Genomic DNA, 18,570 nt, shown 5'->3' on the forward strand with positions numbered 1-18,570 from the left:
TTTTTTCGAAAATGGTGCCGTTCTTAATGCCTCTAAGTTTTCTAATGCTGATACTGGTTGTTTTTGTCTTGCTGTACTTCACCTTACCTAAACGGAGAAAAATCGATCTAAATATGAAACATGTTGTTGTTACAGGTGAACACTTGTTTCGCGAATTACTAATGATTGATGAGATTGAAAACACCTTTTCAGGAGGATCGAAGGGTATCGGTAGAGAACTAGCATTTTGTTTTATCGAAAAAGGTTGCAATGTATCAATAATCGCTAGGAATGAAGCAGATCTGAAGGTAAGGTTCGACATATGATCCAGCTTCCGTAGGGTAATGTATATTTGACACAGTTGTGCGAATTTGCTGAAACTTTGCTCTTGTCAAGTATGACCTTTATACACACCGTAAAAATACACAGTTCTGAAGGCGGTCGTTGCCTAATGCCGTCGTTTAGTAGAGAATGGGAATAAGCCGTACGGTGAGGCTATGTCTCATCCAGGCAGCCATGCGCAAAAGTAGCGTGAGTGTTGCGATGTCGGGAGCCGACAGCTAGTGTCAGTTAACAACTGCTCTTTACTAAAGGGTAATCAATATGGACGACTGCGCTTGCTGATCGTCTCCTAGTATTAGAATAGGTTCACTCGTGTATATGGTAGGGTCAAAACGACATGAAGCACGTACGCAACTGCCCTCGCGGCTTCTCTCGAGGCGCTTCGGTGAAGCGTAGCGGTTAGGAGCGTAATGAAACCCTTGCTGGCACCACCCATGACTGCAGTTTACGACGGTCCCAACTGCTGCCTCAACCGCGCCGTTTCGAGCGCGTACGCAAGTGCACCTCAACTACACTCGTGAGTCATGTTGTTTTGACCCGACTATGCAAGATTTCTACGCATGTTGTTGCGTTGGTCGGCTTACTTGTACTCCGAAAACTCAGGAATAGGATCGAGATCGCTACTCGCCTTCTCATCAGTATTCGGAAAACCTTTTCGTTAGTCCTTATTATATAGTGCAGGTAGGAGATTTAACTAATTTTGTACCGTATGAACAGAGACATATAGGTGTTAAGACTTAGATGCGAATACTCACGTGCGATATACTGTCCCCGCAAATCGTTGTATGGACTGCATAAATGTTCAAAAAATAAAACTATTCTGAATTGAAGTTGATTGCGTTGATACATCCCAAAGGGCTTGATCAACACAACACTATCCTCTTTCACAGACATGTGCGTTCACTCTAACTCTTGGGCAATGTATAACAGCCATTTTTTGAAACGACTGTTATAAATTGCCCAATGGTTAGAGTGAAAATCGAACTAAAATGACCATTAAGGCGTAATTATGAAAAGTTTGGTGTTTCTTTCAGAAGGCTCATCGTGATTTACAGTGTGCTGCTGACAGTCGAGGCCAGCAGCAAAAGGTCCTGTGGTACTCACTCGACCTGAGTAGGAACTTCGATGAGGTGATAAAATTTTTTTTAATCGATTTTCTAACAGGTTTTTCCTCAATAATCAAGTTACAGATCAAAGATGTCTTTGACCGCATCGAACATGAACTTGGTCCTATTCATGTGCTGATCAATAACGCTGGTACTATTGTACAAGTAATTTCGTTTTGAATCGCTAACATCTGTTATGTTTATTGTTTTTTCTTTCTGTCTACAGGGAGCTTTCGATGATCTGCCGCTATCCGCATTTGAGGATCAAATATCCCTAAACTATTATACCGCTGTAAGTTTTTCCTCTAATTTATAGCCTTTTCGTTGTTTTCCATTTTTGTCAGATATGTAGAACTTCTCTCAAAGCTACTTCGCTACCTCATCATTTCTGCTTGGGAGTTGGTTCTACTGAAAACGCATAGAACTCAAAGCATTCGTTCCTTTTAGATTTCTTACTAACATGTAATCTTTTGTTACATTTTGTAAGATAGTAGCAACTTGTGTCGTACGAAGACGAGTAATTTCCTTTTTTCAGAGACCAGCATGACCTACAGAGAGGCTCATGTAAAACACTACTCTCACTTGATGTTGAATTCATGCATTTAGGTATACCCAACGCGGTGTGTTATTTCTGGAATGAAGGATAGGGGTTTTGGACACATCTCTTTCGTTTCTTCTGCTGCTGGACAGTTTGCAATCTGGGGTTATTCATCATATTCGGCGAGCAAGTTCGCCCTCAGGTGATCATTCCCACTAGTTTTCTTTCCTGTTTCTCGTGGAAATCTCAAAAAGGGTACTTTTTGAATACCCTTTTGACTCTTTTCTGTAGCCGATTTTGTAGAATTTGTTTATGAACATGGAGTTGCATATATTTAATTGTATCAACGGTTGCATAGATTTAGTTGTTTTGAAAAATATTTAGAGGTCTTGCTGACGCTCTTCAAATGGAGTTGTTGCCGTATAATATCAGCGTCTCGATATTATGTCCACCTAATACAGATACAGACGTCTTCAAGGTACTAGTTCGCAATTTGTTTAGTATTTACTTCATATCTATTTATATCTGAAATAGTATATAAATTTTTTTCTTATCTTTCTGCAGAGTTTTCATACAACGACAATGCCAGTGATTATGCGTAAGATGACAGCTGTTGCTGGGATAGTTTCTCCTGAGGAAGTCGCCAGGGCGCATGTGACGGATATCGAAAACGGAAATTACTTGACAACAAATGGTCTCATGGGATGGTTTCTAGGTTTGTTTGACGGTGTTTAAAACAATCCCGCCCTTGTACCTTTTGTAACGTGATCAAGGTGTTGGGACGGCTGGATCTTCCCCTGAAAAAAGTACGCTGCAGGCATTTGCTCAGGTATGCTCTTCTTTGTTCGAGGTGTTCCTTCATTTGCTTGATCCCATACCTTAGATAGCACTTGCTGGGCCCGTCCGAGGAGCTTTACTCGTTATTATTGGATATTTCAATGCACTTTCTAAAAGTTACGCGTTGAGCGGGAAGAACCAACGAGAAAGTAAGCATTCATAACCTACTAATTTAACAGTTGTTCGAATCCTCGACGACCAATCTAGCACCCTAACCATTGCCGAAAGGAGACTTGTAGAATCACTCTGTCAGTTCTGTGCCAAAAAAACTATGCTTCAGACGCCGCGTGACGACGTAGTCTGAATCGTCACTCTGCATGCACATTCGCGTTCTATTCTACAACAACACCCTAACCGTATGAGGCATTCATGTCTATTTTTCCTACTTATTTAGCTGTTCCTCCTTCTGGGTGTTCCGATTATTACAAAGAGTTGCTGGTATTTGCTTACTTCCTTGTAACTGTCGTACATCTTGATTCATTCATAGAACTCTTTGACCGTTTCTACATAATTTCTTTATTGAAGGCATCACCGCACAAATCTTGGGGATTGTGCCTATACGAGGTCGTAGATTGTGGGTAAGAGGGTGATTCCGTTTATCTCTCTCTGTATCAGTGTAAATGAACGACCCCGGAACTGTTACTACGGCTTCTGTTGCAATGCGCAACCATTGCACCCTGCCCCACCGCCTGTGAATCGTCCGAATGGGTTTTCTACGAATCGCAGGCGGGAGGACGCAAGGGTGGCGCACTTCAATAGGGGACGTCGTAAGGCTGCCGAGCGGCGCCGCCCACGCGGCTGTAAATTCTGCGGGCAGCCTAAAAAACAGCGTTCCGGGGTCATCCGTTTCCACTGATACAGGGAGAGATGAACGGAATCACCCTTTTACCCACAATTCTCGACCCCGCATAGTCATAATGCGCCTGGAACCCGTACCACCCCAGATTGTGATGCCTTTAAGCACTTGACTTTCAGTAGTGTTTTCTAGTTTTTCACTGTCTGCGGACTTTTCCCTCTTGTATAATATCTCTGACGCTTCTTTACGTTACTACATAACCACTTTTGAATTGCTCTTTGCTTAGTGTTGTGACATTTTTGTGCGAGAATTGAAGAGCGATTTTCATCACCAGTAGTATGTCCATCTTATTACGGTACTCAAATCACGCACTATTGTTAGACATATTCAACAGTCTGCTATTTTCCTCATAGGGTTAATATTTAGACTTCTCTCATTTTTTTCCGTATTCAGCTACCTATTGCTTAGCTCGCATCTTGGCTAATAGATAATGCAACACATCGTCAATTACATTATATAGATCCTAAGTCTTAACACCGTATTAAACACCGTTGGGTCAAAACGACATGAATCACGGTGCAGTTGCGCAAGCGCTTGCTCTCGAACCGGCACGGTGGATGTGGATATAGCGGTTGGAATCGAGGCGGGACATCGCGTACTTCAGCAATGAACGGTGGTAATAGGGGTTACTCGATGCCAACCGCTACGCTTCGCTTCGTGCGTAACTGTTTACCCAAGTGCACCGTACGTCATGTCGTTTTGACTTCACTGTGGATCGAATCATAGCTATAGAGTGTTTGCTCAATTAACATCTTCAGGGTCGAAGACGAAAGTATGCTGACGACTTTCCCGTGAAGGATGGTCGCCATGGTCGATTCGTAGATGTTTTGATTTGTTTAAACGTTTTTCGCTTCTGTACTACATTTGTTGGACTCATTTTAAGTTATGCTTTTGTTTTGTTGGGAGTCTAACATTATGACATGTTTTACATTTTACATCATTGTACTGTTTTGTATTTATTTGTAATATTGGCTGCCTTTTTATGTATTTTATGGATTTTCTCAAGATAACGATGAACATTTATTACCTGCGACTTGGTTTCGCAAATTCTCTGGATATCATCCATAAAGTCTTACTAATTACGCCGGACTTTTCCTTGAAAAGAGGAGGACTTCATAGAGGAGACTCATGTCGGTTGTAGCGACTCGGGATTTCGGCACATTTCCTGTATGATTACAGTATGTTACTTGAAGAAAATCATTTGATGGTGCTCTCATTTCCATTCAATGAGGTGTTCTTTGGTTTGTTAACAGATCGCAGATATGGCAACATCTCGGTTCTTTTTTTTGTGATTTCTCGTTACTATCATCATTCCTCACAGAGCAGTTTCATCGCCCAGGGTCTCACTGCATCCATCAACGGCGCATTACATTACTGCTTTGCAGAAAAAAATTCTGCTGGAATCCAGGCAGTGTTCGTGACTGTGATACGATCAGAAAAGTGTCTAGAACACGGTTTGTTTTGAGAAGGCAATCGTACTTGAATTAAATCTAGATTAGGGATGTCTAGAGTTAGGAATTTTTTTCTACGATTGGCTTACCCTATACAAGTCTGGGATAATGCTAGATTTCCCTTTTTCTGTGCGACGTAGGGTTACCCTACCGGCTTCCACTGTTCCACTGTGGATATCGAATACAGTTGGTCGGTTGGCTACGTTACTCTGTCAATATGACCACTCCGCGACTGCACCGCTTCTGGATGATTGCCCTTATCTCTATCACCCTCCAAGCCTGATCGCATAGAATCCACTACGTAGATGAATAATGAATAGAATACTTACGTAGATGTCGACGCATGTGGGCTACCTCATATGTCATTAGTGTGATTTACGTATAGGCTTTTCTTGGGTAGGTTCTCGAATCCATTCATGTGCACCGGCGACGACGCTCCAAAGTCCCCGAGTCATTGTTATCAGTTAGTCGGTTCGCAGTTATGACCCACTCGGCGCTTACTGCAATTGTTGCATCGATCGCCATAGTTGCATGAGCGTACTTTATTCTAGGATTCTCATTTCGCTGCACTTATTGTCTTACACTACGCTTTCCACATCACTCTTCAAACAAGCGTTCAAATTTTTCTTTTTGCTAAATTTATTGATCCTACTTCGACTAGTTTGCCCAACAATGGTCTTAGTTTCACTTGATCTTCCTTCGTTTCAGACCGATGGTTTCTCCTTGGTTGGCACTGATTCCGGTCGGTGTACTAATAATCACTCTGATATTATTCCTAGTGCTGTACTTCTCGACTCCATCACGTAAAAATTTTTTATTGAATAAGAAACATGCTGTAGTTACCGGTAAGATGAACATTAACCAATCAACAATTGCTCTTTGTAAATATTGTAGTTTTTGTTAAAGTCGCATATCTGATTCAGTGAAAGACAAAGATTGAATTTTTGTGCAAACCATTGCACGTCCTGGGACTGCATATCTAGGAGCTCTCCTCGTTATACAGTTGAAGGGATTTAAGTTAGTATTCAAAGTGATGTAGAAGATTTCCCGCATTTTTATATTATATATCGCTATATGTCTGTCATTTTTATATTATATCGGTATATATATATATATATCGCTTTTTTATATTTTGGACGCTATTTTCAGGGTAGTATCACTACTTTATTGAGGTGGACTACTCAGTCGTCCACTTTTAGTTCGCTGTTAGTCTGAATTCGGTGCTAATTTTGATTTTAAAAATTCATATAATGAAGGCAAATAGCTTTTTGAAAGCTTCCTGTATTTAATCTTTCGCAAAATTGGCATTATTTATATGATGACCCAGTTGTTCTTAAACGGCATGTTCTTCCTTTTATAGTTGGGTTAAATAAAGCACGGTGTAGTTGCACTAGCGGTCGCGCTGGAGTGTCTCGCCTTTGACCGCTCCCAGACGGTGCTTGACAATTTGCCAAACTTTGCAAATTTTTTGTTTGTTTTCATTCTTTTTGCTCTTCTGATTCCTTCGTCTTTTGTGTTCCCTTTTTTGTATTTTTGTTATGTTTTGCTGTATTTGCTTTTGACATAGAGATCTATACTGCATATTTATTGTTCTCAAGCTATTTTGTTGCTTCTGTTCATGTTTTACTTTAGAAATTTATTTCAGAATTGTATTTATTTCTGTGTTAATGTTCTTTTTTGTTTCTTTGCCTACCCTCCCTCCCTTACATTATAAAAAAAGAACATTAACCTGAAATTAAATACATGAACAAAAACAATACAATGACTTAAGAACAACACAGATACAATATAGATCCATGCAGGGTGCGCAACAATTATAGCGAAAACATAGATTAAGACGTGGACAATTTGATCTCCTGTTCGGAGCCACTACCTTTTTTCTGTGCTTTTATTATTTTAGTTATGTTAATTTGATTACGCCTATCTCATTCAAGCATGAAAATATGACATTTTTAGTATGGTCAAGCGCTTCTGCCACCGCTTTTCAATCATTGAGCCTCATCGCCAAGGCTTTTCGGCACGCGAACATCACCAGCGTGTTGGAGTGCATCAATGTGTTATACGAGCAATCTCAGAAAGGTACGCGAAAGATTTCGCAGGGATCTCGGTCCGCCGAACGTCACTATGTGGACCTTCTGAAGGACAGATTGGTACCTTGGGGTAATGCTCACTTGGATCTACCAGCAGGTCGGAGCACCCTTTCACAAGGCAAGATTGGTGCAGAACTTGTGCAAGGCCAGTTTTCCCGACTTCATTAGGTGCGACGTGTGGCCACCCAACTCCGGATTTGAATGGACTACAGCGTCTGGTCGATTTTGAAAGCAAACGCCTACTTGAAACCTCACCGCTCTGTGCACTCTTTGGGGAAAGGGAAGGCATGGGACGAGCTCGACCTGACTCAGTCGATATCCTGCGTGCCTTTTCCCGAAGCGCCTAAGGCTTGCATCGATCCCGGCGGAGGTATGTTTGAAGTTTAGTGTTGTATTTCGTTTACAGTGGACCAATAAATATTGCTACATCGCCGGTTTCTCAAAATTGTTACATTTTTGCTGTAGAGTATTTAAGTACCTTTTCGCTATAATTAATGCGTACCCTGTATAAGAAATGCAAACGCAGCAAAAATAACAAAAAAATACATAAAGGACGAAAAAGTCAGAAAGAAAACAAAGCTAATGAAAACGACCGGTAAATTGCGGCCGACATCGATCGGGATGACGTCGCTTGGTTCGGGACCGCTCACGAACACCCTACGAGCGGTCAAAAATCGCGTTGCTCTGGCGCGACCGTTCGTGCAACTACACTGTGCTTCGTGTCGTTCCGAGTATACTTAATTTTCAACAAGTTTTTGAGACTCTTCAAAAACTACGTTAGAAGTCTTTGCAAAGGAAAAAGAGTCGCTTTCTCACACGGTACAGAAATCTTCTCAGTGCCAAATTTCCCAGGTTAGAGCTTTGTCTTTGAAAAAGTTCTGTAGTCAAACTAACCTGCTTTGAACCTAAACGATAATATAATAGGAATTTACTTCTATTTGGTCGCATTCGTTGGGATCCAATGATATCCAAGTCGAAGCAGCATATAACTCCTGGGGCATCGAGGCCTCCCTGCCTCGTGATCTAAATTATATTGCTGCAGTGAGGGGTTCGATGAATTGTTATATTTTGTTTGCTTTTTTTTTATTTTGCAAAAACACTTGCATTTCCTTCTCGACGCCATAGGTAAGAACGATTGTAGCAGCATAGAAAATTCGTGTTTGCATAAATTTATTAGATAATTCTAGAACTTGTGTCACGTCAATTCGACAGCCTCACTTTACTTCTAGTATAAGATCTTAAGGATACAGTTTGAATGATTTTGATTCAAACAGTGCGTTTTTGCTCCCTTTTTTCTAGCTATGAGGTATAAAACTCAGTCATCAACTAATTTAGGAGGATCAAAGGGAATTGGAAAACAATTAGCACACTCTTTGATATCAAGAGGCTGTAATGTTTCAATTATAGCAAGGAATGAAAAAGACTTGAAGGTGGTGCTGATTTTCACATGTTCTGTTCTTCCTGTAGTGCTAAAGGAAATCCTTTGTCTGTGTTCTAGGCTGCGTGTGAGGATCTCCAAGTTGCTGCTGATCAACGCTGTCAGCAACAAAAAGTTCGATGTTACTCTCTAGACCTTGTTAAAGGCTTTGCTGAGGTGCTGCATATTCACTCACAAGAAATTGTGTGGAAATATGTTCATCACAAGAAATCATAAAACTTTACGTTATTTCTTAAGGTCGAGGCAGTTATCCGCCGTGTTGAAGCAGAGTTAGGCCCTGTGGAGGTGCTTATTAACAATGCTGGAACAAGTGTGCAGGTGGGATAAAGTTGTTCGATTTAGGTAGAATCTAGCGATTACATTTGTTAGGAAGTCTCAGTGGTTAAAGGCAGTGGTGGGGGGGGGGCAGAGGGGCCCTATTCCGAAAAAACGGCCCGGACGGCTTCTCGTTTTGGCGCACCATTTTGTACAGGAGGTTCGGTTGGAGCGCGCCGTCGTGCGGCGCCGCATCTTCCGGGCCGTTTTACGGCAATCAAAAGCACCCCCCCCGAGTCCCCACCCGTAACGAATACCCACCGAAATCACCCAACGAGGGTGCCTTTAAACGCTAGTCGCTACCAGTCATTTAGTGAAGGAAATAAATAGGGCGCTTTAAAATTAGCCGCGCAGGTATTCCCTTGTTATAACGGTGCATACACCCTTCACAAAATTTAAAATTCTTTTTTCCTCTTTCCTCCTATACATTTCTTGATATCTTAATATCTCAAATATTTGCTATTGACAGGCACCCTTCCATGAGCAACCAATTACTGACTTCGAAAATCAAATGAAAGTCAACTACTTGAGTGCCGTATGTTTCTTTATAAAGTTGTTCTTCTTTTAAAATGTTTTGTTAGGGAACAAACTCGCGCTGTTGAGAGCGTAGAGTATAAGTTTGTTAACTCAATCAAGGTGTATGCCACCCGTTGTGTGGTACCTGGCATGATGTCCAGACGCTCCGGGCATATTTCTTTTGTTTCCTCAGCCGCTGGTCAATGTGCTATCTATGGTTACACTGCGTACGCGCCGGCGAAATTCGCCTTGAGGTTCTTTAGTACTGTTCTTATTTTTAGACATTAAAGTATATTAACACAATGTTTCTACTAGTACTGTTCAGAGGATTCGCTGATGCACTGCAGATGGAACTCAGCCCTTATAATATCAACATCTCTTTGCTGTATCCTCCAAATACGGATACTGAAGGCTTCAAGGTGTTGCTTTTTGATCTACCCATTTCGCTAGTTTCTTTGGTCTTGAAAATGTTTTTGCACTTTCCGAACTACATGATCTTTGTCAATTTTGTGTTCAATACAAGTTCCAAACCTTCAAATAGTCAGCAATATTCCCTCGAAACACATCTTCATTTCTGGTGTATGTGAAATTCGGAGAAGTGAATGAGCTTTATTTTTAGGTGGAATCAGCTACGATGCCTGAAGAAACACGGTTGATTTCTGAGGCTGCAGGACTTTTCTCTCCAGAGCATGTTGCTGAGGCCCATGTTAAAGACATTGAAGGCGGACATTACGCTACATCGATAGGTCTTGATGGATGGATGTTAAGTAAGTGGCAGTAAAAATTGAAACATTAAAAAGCATTCGTGCAAAATTTAAATTTTTTTTCAAAGAATTCCTTACTATTTAAAGATTTTTTGGTCTTCATAGTTTCGTTATTGTTTGTTGTCTGCAAACAAATCTTCTGAGTAATACCCTGAAGATTTCATATGCTTTTTTTTCAGGTGTGCTTACAGCCGGGGCATCCCCAGAACGTAATATGTTGAGAGCAGTTACTCAGGTAATTTGTTCATTTACATAAGTGGGACCACATAGGTGCCGACATTTTTGCTTGCCAGGACTATCGTGATTCACGTTCAATTGCGGCCAGCAGACGGCGAAGAAAGTGCGTTAATTTATGCAGTAGCACCGCGGCCGTCCTGGCAAGCATATGTGCAGCCATATACGATATTAGAGGACATAGCTGTTTTAGGTTATACTGGCTGGATTATTCCGAGGCATCATGCTTATTTATATAGGATATTTCTATGGCATCGTGAAGAAATGCTATCGAAGAAGAAAATCCGAAAAAGAAACACAGCTAAGTGAGCAAGCATCTTGTGTTCACTGAGGGCTGCACTCGTTTCTAGTTTTTATTCTTTATTTTTTTTTGGGCTGATAGCTTACTGACCTTATTGTTATTGTATTCCTTTTTTCTCTTTTTATAATTGCACAGGTTCCCCTATTGTGACGATAAAAGTCTCCAATTGTTTTCACTTTTTTTTTTGCTTTTTTTTTCGACATAGTCGAATTTTCTAATTATTTGAAGTTTCTTTATTTTCTTGCTGTTGACAAAATTTTGATGACATTGCTATGCATACCCATCATTTTCAGCTCAAAATACAGAAGTCTTTTTTGTTTTTTTTTCTTTTTTGAGCACCTTTGTATTTATATCATTTAGATGCGTTCCCCTGCCAGCCAACCACAATAAGCTTTCAGCAATCCCTACCCCTGCTGGGGCTCATCTTTAGTCTTCAGCTTTAAACGCAACGTACCACGAAAATGACGATGTTTGGGTCTCTCTGAGAAAATATAAGAGTTTGGAGTGTAAATTACGATCTTTCTTATACGAGTAGGCATAGATGCAATAGTCGAAGGCGGTGCTCCGACCCCCTTCACTTTTGGACGGTTGGCGAATGGATCTCTTCACTTTTGGACGGTTGGGGAAGGGATCCTCTTCACATGCGCTGCACCTTATGGGCTAGACCCTCTTCACCTGAGAGGGGTGCGGTTCCTCATCATCCTTATCGCTCCAGTGCAATTAGGGGGAATTGAGCGTGGCATCGTTGAATTCCCCTTAATCGTCTCAAAAGAAAACTGCGCGGCGCATCCACGAGCAAGCGTCGAAAATCAATGGGGTTCTCTTAGCAGTTCAAGTAAAACCAATCAATTGGCTGCTGATGGATTGGAGTCTGTGCAAGAATGGCGCGTTTTAACATACCTCGTTGGGGCCTACGTTTCCTGCGCCGTTTCTCATGACCATTATGAGGAACTGAGTAGAGTTACGCTCGCACTCATACTCTACACCTCGCCTTCTACATTTGGCCTCAGATATTCCAACATCTTCAGTTTCATGATTCGTTTCGTTGACTCTTAAAGCGCATTTCGTGTTACGTCGCTTATCACTATCACTGAATTGGGGGGGGGGGGGGGGGGGGGGGGGGTCTTTAGATGTCCGAAGCCGATTATCTGCAGCCGAATAAGTGCCTGCATAAGAAGCTGCTCGTAGGCCAGAGTAGGCATATATTAGGCTACCTGTGATCACTAAGCCACGCCCATCCTTCACCAGTCTTTGAGGTCATTTGCCGTGTTTGTATTGCATTAACGTGATAGATTTAACTTTTAGGAAGGTTCAAAGAAAAAAGGCAACAACGTAGCAATGTAGAAATATAATGTAATGTAGCAAGGGGAGAAAAATGTAGAAAATGAAAATGCTAAAAATGAAACAAAAACATAGAAGATTTGTACAAGAACAAAACAACATTAGAAAACATAAAGGAACCTGAAAAATTCCAAAATAAACGTTAAGAAGTGCAGAAACGAGAACCTGGTCGTGGAAAGACGTAGATTCGTGATTGAAAAATCTATATAAAAGATATAGATATATTTGTATTTATATTGCAGAGCATTTAATGCACGTAAGATACTGCAATGGTTTGTAAAGGTTTTGATTTCTTTGTTTTACACAAATAAAACACTATTATTTTTTATTTCTGGGGTTTGTGCTATCGTTTTATGTATCCCTATATGTAAGTTACCGATACTAGGGGGCGGTCGTTAGGTACCAGCAGCCGCCGCGACGGGCGATGATTAGGGAAAACGACTGGCAACGGTGATCGTTAATTGCGCTGCGCAGCGTCAGCAGAGCACTGCGCTGCGTTTGCCTCATGCCCCACCCATCACATCCTTCATCAGCGACTCTCATAGATAATGAAGGGCGAAACATGCCTCGCAGGGCACGCTATCTGTGCTATTGCATCCGTATTGAGCATGGATCGGTTACGTATAAAGATATATCGAACGACTGCACACGAGATACCAGAAACAAGAAATAATTTACGTTGTATGTTTTACTTGCTTAAAGCAAAAAAATCGAAATTTCCCAAACTATTGCAGTACTGCATATTTTCTATACAGTTTTTTCAATCACACCTCTACATCTTTCAAAAACCAGGTTCTCGGATCTACACCTATTAGCTTTTATTTTGGAACGTTTTCAATTTTCAGTTAGCTATTTGTAGCATATAGCATTTGTTGCAACATTTGCTTTACTTTTTCAAACCAAAAATTTTCTTCGCCTTCCTCGGTTCTCGTTCTTACGCTTTTTTCCTTTTTAACTTTTATTTCGGAATATATTCAGCTTCATTTATGTTTTCTGATGTTGTTTTGTTATTGTACAAATTTTCAACGTTTTTGCTTCATTTTTAGCATTTTCATTTTCTACGTTTTCTTCCACTTTCTACGTTGCTACGTTGTTGCCTTTTTGTTCTTTGAACCTTCGTAGAAGGCAACTCTATCACGTAATTGCAATACAAACATTGCTCATGACCTGAGTGATGTGGTGATGGATGGGCGTGGCTTAGTGATCACAGGTAGCCCAAGATGTGAATGCTCTGGCTTACCGACAGCCTCTTCTGCAGGCATTTATCCGGCTGCAGATAATCGGGGCTGCGGGTACCTAACGAGACGCACCCACCGATACTCCGTACAGAAGCAATACCTGAGATGGCGTGCTCTTGTGAGGCATGTTTCGCACCTCATTAGACGATGTGGTGGGCGGTGCATATAGCGAACGCAGCGCAATGCTCTGTTGACGCTACTATCTGCTGCGCTGGGCAATTAACTATCGCCGTTCCCAGTCGTTTCCCCTATGGATAGGTTGTCGCGGAGGCTGTGAGTAGCTAACGATACACACCCCTACTGAATCGTATGAAATTTTTTGAGTGGCTGCTGAAAGTAAGAAAAAAAAGTTTTTCACGTAGAAATTCACGGTTTGCGTTTCTGAATTTGAAAGTTTTTTCAGGGTTTCCTGTAGCGAATGAGAGCAACAAGAAGTCGGATTGAAACCTCGTCAGCATGGTGCTTTCTATCTTCTTATACGTGATTTTCGGCATTGTTACTGACTCTTTTTCGCGTCACCTCAACACATATTTGTTCTCTAGCTTGAGAAGTTATGTCTCATAGGATTTTCATAGCCCTAGAAAAATATGACATGGAGAAGAAAGAGAAAAATATTCTCTTCGTTCGCCTTCGACAGCTATGCTTTTAGCCTTCAGAGACATAGACTTTGTTTAACAAAAAAACGAAATATTCTGTGATACGTTAATAATTACTTATATGTTAAATGTCTATGTTCTCTTGAAATTGATTGTCATGACAGTTAACTTTGCGATAAATGCCATTCCTTTTGCTATTTCTCCATTTTCTTTTCTTGAATGCTTATTGGCTACGGTGACGCACTGTAAACATCAGTTAATGCGGTTTAACTGGGAAAAAAGTGTAGGAGGATTTGGCCGTGTAATTGGGCGATTGGCTGTTGCCGAACTCTAGTTATATTGTATTCGTCGAATACTCTCTCGTTTGAGAGTTTTTATTTTCCCAAGAATACGGGTGAATTTCGTAGGTATGAGCTCATATCCATAATGGCAAATTGACTATCTTGTTTACGTGCTACGTAATAAAGGAAAACGCATATCTTTGAACTGCCCTTTTGCTCTTGAAAAATCTCAAATCTAGAATATTTGTTTTTCATCGTTCCTGTTAACAGATTCATAATATCATTATTAGGATGAACTCATTGGACTTATATACGCGTAATATCAACCATAATCTCTTTATAATCATACCAGTCTGAGCGTCCGGCTAAAGCCGGACTTCAGACTTTCTGTGGTGTTTGCATCGCTCGCTTTCACTGATCAACGAAAATTAATATTAGTGTTATTAGTTCTATGGAATTGGACTTGTGTATCTCCAGCAATCCTTCTTCCTTTTTTTATATTATAACTAAATGCGAAAGATTTCATAGTCTTCTTTCTAAACGCGTCACTTCTACATTTGCAGAACATTCGAGCCTCAGCTTCAAACACTCATCAATATATATTATAGACAACATTTAAAAGTATCTTGCGAAATGTGGGTTCTTCTCCTGTTCTATACTAACGGTTATCAAAGAATGGTGTTTTGGCATAAAATAACGTGAAAGGCATCATCCTACTGATAAAGATAACGTTCCACGTCAGGTCACATAAACATCCTGCTGTTATTTAAGCAGCCGTTTTCATGCGCGTTTCCACTTTCTGAGAGGCGAACGAACAAAGAAATAGATACGCGGAAGAGTCATGAAGCTGAAAAACAACGCGCCCAGTGGCCACGGCTATGAAACGGTTTTAACCATTTATTTTTTGCGACATGCACGCGAAGTTATTACGCACTATTTCGACGCCGTTGGACCCGTCTCACCCCACGTTATAGCTATCTGGCGCCAGTGCGCCAATCCGACGCCGGTGGACCCGTCACCCCCCCCCCCCCTTCCATAGGTATCTGACGCCGGTGGACCCATCGTACCCCCCTTTTGAATTTCGTGACTGACACACACACACACACACACACACACACACACACACACACACACACACACACACACACACACACACACACACACACACACACACACACACACACACACACACACACACACACACACACACACACACACACACACACACAACACGTGACAGAATAAGCCCGTTATTATATACATGATTATGATCATGATACCACACGGTTTGTGCTTGCCAAAAATAAAAATGTTCTTTGATCACTATTTTGAATTGTGCTGGCAGGTCTACACACATTAACTTCTAGAGTGTTTAGTTTTCCTTCGCGTTTTTAATTTTTTCCTTTGTTAGGAAATTAGTAGAAGAAATGAAAGGAGATAAGTGAGGCTTGTGAACAATTGCTCAGTGTAGCAGTTGAAACGTGGAAGAAAAAAGAAAAATCGCTGATCTTTGCCTAGAATCTCGAAAAATTTCTCACTTTTCTGATGTGTTTATGATGTATGTACCTGAATCATAAATAAATGCTCTGTTGGTTTTATGACTAGCTTCTGCTCAGTTCGTGATTGAGAAGCCAGAGTTTCAACCAAATTCTTCATTTCCACAGAGGTTTGTATGGAGTGTAACCAAGGAGAAATCCTATCGTGTATGTGTAGAAATACAACTAATATTTCATGTGTTAGCCCTGTAATGCCCGTCATGTGTGCATAAACTTAGACGTCAGTTCACTATAAAAAAAAAACATTGACTGGTTGTAAAATTTCATTAGCGTGCCTATTTCACAACAGTTATCATCCGGTTTTGGTATTGAGATCGGCAGAATACGATAATAATTTACCAAGTTACAGTTATATTGAATGTGGATTCCCCATTCATACAATACTCTGCATGAACATTGAAAAGCCGACGGTGATTGACGGTGCGGCACCGTCGGCCACCGTCGCTTGCTCATAACTGCTCATAAAATGGAAACTTCAAGACAAGAAAACCATATTGTTGAGAAAGGAGCAAAATGACGCCAAATATGCGCCAAGAAGCAAAAATTGGAACCTAACATAGCCTAAGGTTATAGTTGAAAAAGTGTTCAGAGACTCAAACTTTCACATTTAGTCAGAACAGCAAGAAATAGTTGTAGGCGAGTACTTGAAATTGTTGATTTGTTATTTTTTTAGTCATTTGTGCGTTATTTTTAGTCATTTTAATTGTTGTATAAAATAGCGGTTCTTCCTTACTTTGAAGGTTTGTTGAAAGGAAAAAGTTATCAAAACAGCCTATAAAATCGCGCTTGAGCACAACTATGCCTGTGTTTTGTGAGATTTGTTTTGCACATGGACAGACGAAGCCCGCTCGTACGCTAGAGTATCGCAAAGTTTGAAAATCCCACTTTTTGTCCTTTTCCTTTCATTTCATCTCTACTTTGCACCTCCGTTAATCACCAGAACAGACTTCAAATCGAAAGAACCTAAGCACAACTCTTAAAACACATAATGTTCTTTAGTTTATGAAGCTTGCTTTCCTCTGAATAGATTTTCTCACTCTCTTATAACATCGTCTTTTCATAACTTTCCATAGAAAAGAAGAGTATGAAGCTTACTATTAAATTTTATGCAACTATTTCAATATTATGCTCCTTGATTTGCAAAAAATCGAGTTCGCCACAGCATTTCGAGTTGAATGATAACGTTTCCAAAGCTATTCCAAGTTTGATTTGCAAAAAATCGAGTTCGCCACAGCATTTCGAGTTGAATGATAACGTTTCCAAAGCTAAACCTAGGCTTTCTTCTGTCTGCACCATTGGCAACTACAATTTTGGAACATCAGCCAACACTTACCTATAGCACCATTGGCAGTTATTGTTGTAGCATTGGAAGGAAAGATTGTGTGGATGTCAATCTTTTGCAGTATTATCGCAATGAAATTCAAGGACTAAGATTACATGGAATGGGAAAATGCGACTAATTGAATACTGTCACCATAATATATGACCGCTACCAGTTCAGCTGTCAGTAATGCGATAAAATATTAATATTCATCCTCTGATGTTGGATTTATTATTGCATGCTGGGTAGCTCGTTTCTTCGTGAAGTATTTCTAGTTAGAGTCAATTTTGAAATAACAACAACAATGAATTATTAAAAAGATAGTAGTCATTGTTCGAACTACATATATAAAACAAAAGATAAAATAGTTTAAATTTTATCGCATTAATGACAGCTGAACTGGAGCGGTCAGATCAGGTAACAGTATTAATAGTCTCATCTTCACTAGAATTCGATTAATCTTAGTCCTTGATTTCATTACGTAATATCTGCAAAAGATTAATTCAGAACTTTTTCCAAACAAAAATATGCGACGTCTATATAAATGTTGCCTTTCCAACATTGTAGTTGCCAATGGTGCAATAGGCCAGCCTTGGCTGATGTGCGAAAATAGCCGGGCCGCGGAGTCAGATAGAAAAAAATCTGGAATAGCTTTGGAAACGTTATCATTCAACTCGAAATGCTGTGGCGAACTCGATTTTTTGCAAATCAAGGAGCATAATATTGAAATAGTTGCATAAAATTTAATAGTAAGCTTCATACTCTTCTTTTCTATGGAAATTTATGAAAAGACGATGTTATAAGAGAGTGAGAAAATCTATTCAGAAGAAAGCAAGCTTCATAAACTAAAGAACATTATGTGTTTTAAGAGTTGTGCTTAGGTTCTTTCGATTTGAAGTCTGTTCTGGTGATTAACGGAGGTGCAAAGTAGAGATGAAATGAAAGGAAAAGGACAAAAAGTGGGATTTTCAAACTTTGCGATACTCTAGCGTACGAGCGGGCTTCGTCTGTCCATGTGCAAAACAAATCTCACAAAACACAGGCATAGTTGTGCTCAAGCGCGATTTTATAGGCTGTTTTGATAACTTTTTCCTTGCAACAAACCTTCAAAGTAAGTATTTTACGCAACAATTAAAATCGCAAAATAGCCTAAAAAATAACAAATCAACAATTTCAAGTACTCGCCTACAACAATTCCTTCATACCCTGACCAAATATGAAAGTTTGAGTGTACGAACACTTTTTCAACTATAACCCTAGGATATTGGACTCCAATTATTGCTCTTCGGCGCATATTTGGAGTCATTTTGCTCCTTTCCCAACAATAAGTCGGCTTTTGTATAGATCTCAATAAAAGGAGTCTAATGATGTATGAGTTGTGCTGAAGTTTCAACTTTATGACAGTCTTTAAAAAGTTCTGAACATGCGACGGTGGCCGACGGTGCCGCACTGTCACTTTTCGTTTTTTCA

The 18,570-nt window shown here is 40.3% G+C and overlaps 2 protein-coding genes across 3 annotated transcripts; both read left to right on the forward strand.

Annotated features, from left to right (window-relative positions):
* Nucleotides 1–11: 11 nt before the first annotated feature.
* RB195_001982 (uncharacterized protein) lies at nt 12–4,439 on the forward strand (the record flags this gene model as incomplete). Of its 2 annotated transcripts, none has more annotated exons than XM_064199016.1 (11): nt 12–135; nt 193–287; nt 1,356–1,451; nt 1,512–1,592; nt 1,654–1,719; nt 2,034–2,167; nt 2,350–2,443; nt 2,530–2,680; nt 2,739–2,794; nt 2,849–2,951; nt 4,417–4,439. In XM_064199016.1, 11 exons carry the CDS (start codon nt 12–14, stop codon nt 4,437–4,439), a joined length of 1,023 nt encoding a protein of 340 aa, XP_064054897.1. The 2 variants fall into 2 exon arrangements, with proteins under 2 accessions (XP_064054897.1, XP_064054898.1); XM_064199017.1 differs by having other exon boundaries at nt 45–135.
* A 1,382-nt stretch (nt 4,440–5,821) lies between these two features.
* RB195_001983 (uncharacterized protein) lies at nt 5,822–13,790 on the forward strand (the record flags this gene model as incomplete). Its single annotated transcript, XM_064199018.1, has 11 exons — nt 5,822–5,954; nt 8,535–8,629; nt 8,698–8,793; nt 8,875–8,955; nt 9,422–9,487; nt 9,589–9,722; nt 9,794–9,887; nt 10,088–10,235; nt 10,412–10,467; nt 10,660–10,771; nt 13,750–13,790. 11 exons carry the CDS (start codon nt 5,822–5,824, stop codon nt 13,788–13,790), a joined length of 1,056 nt encoding a protein of 351 aa, XP_064054899.1.
* Between the last annotated feature and the right edge of the window lie 4,780 nt (nt 13,791–18,570).

The sequence above is a fragment of the Necator americanus genome, chromosome IV (assembly GCF_031761385.1).
Source record: "Necator americanus strain Aroian chromosome IV, whole genome shotgun sequence".
NCBI lineage: Eukaryota > Metazoa > Nematoda > Chromadorea > Rhabditida > Ancylostomatidae > Necator > Necator americanus.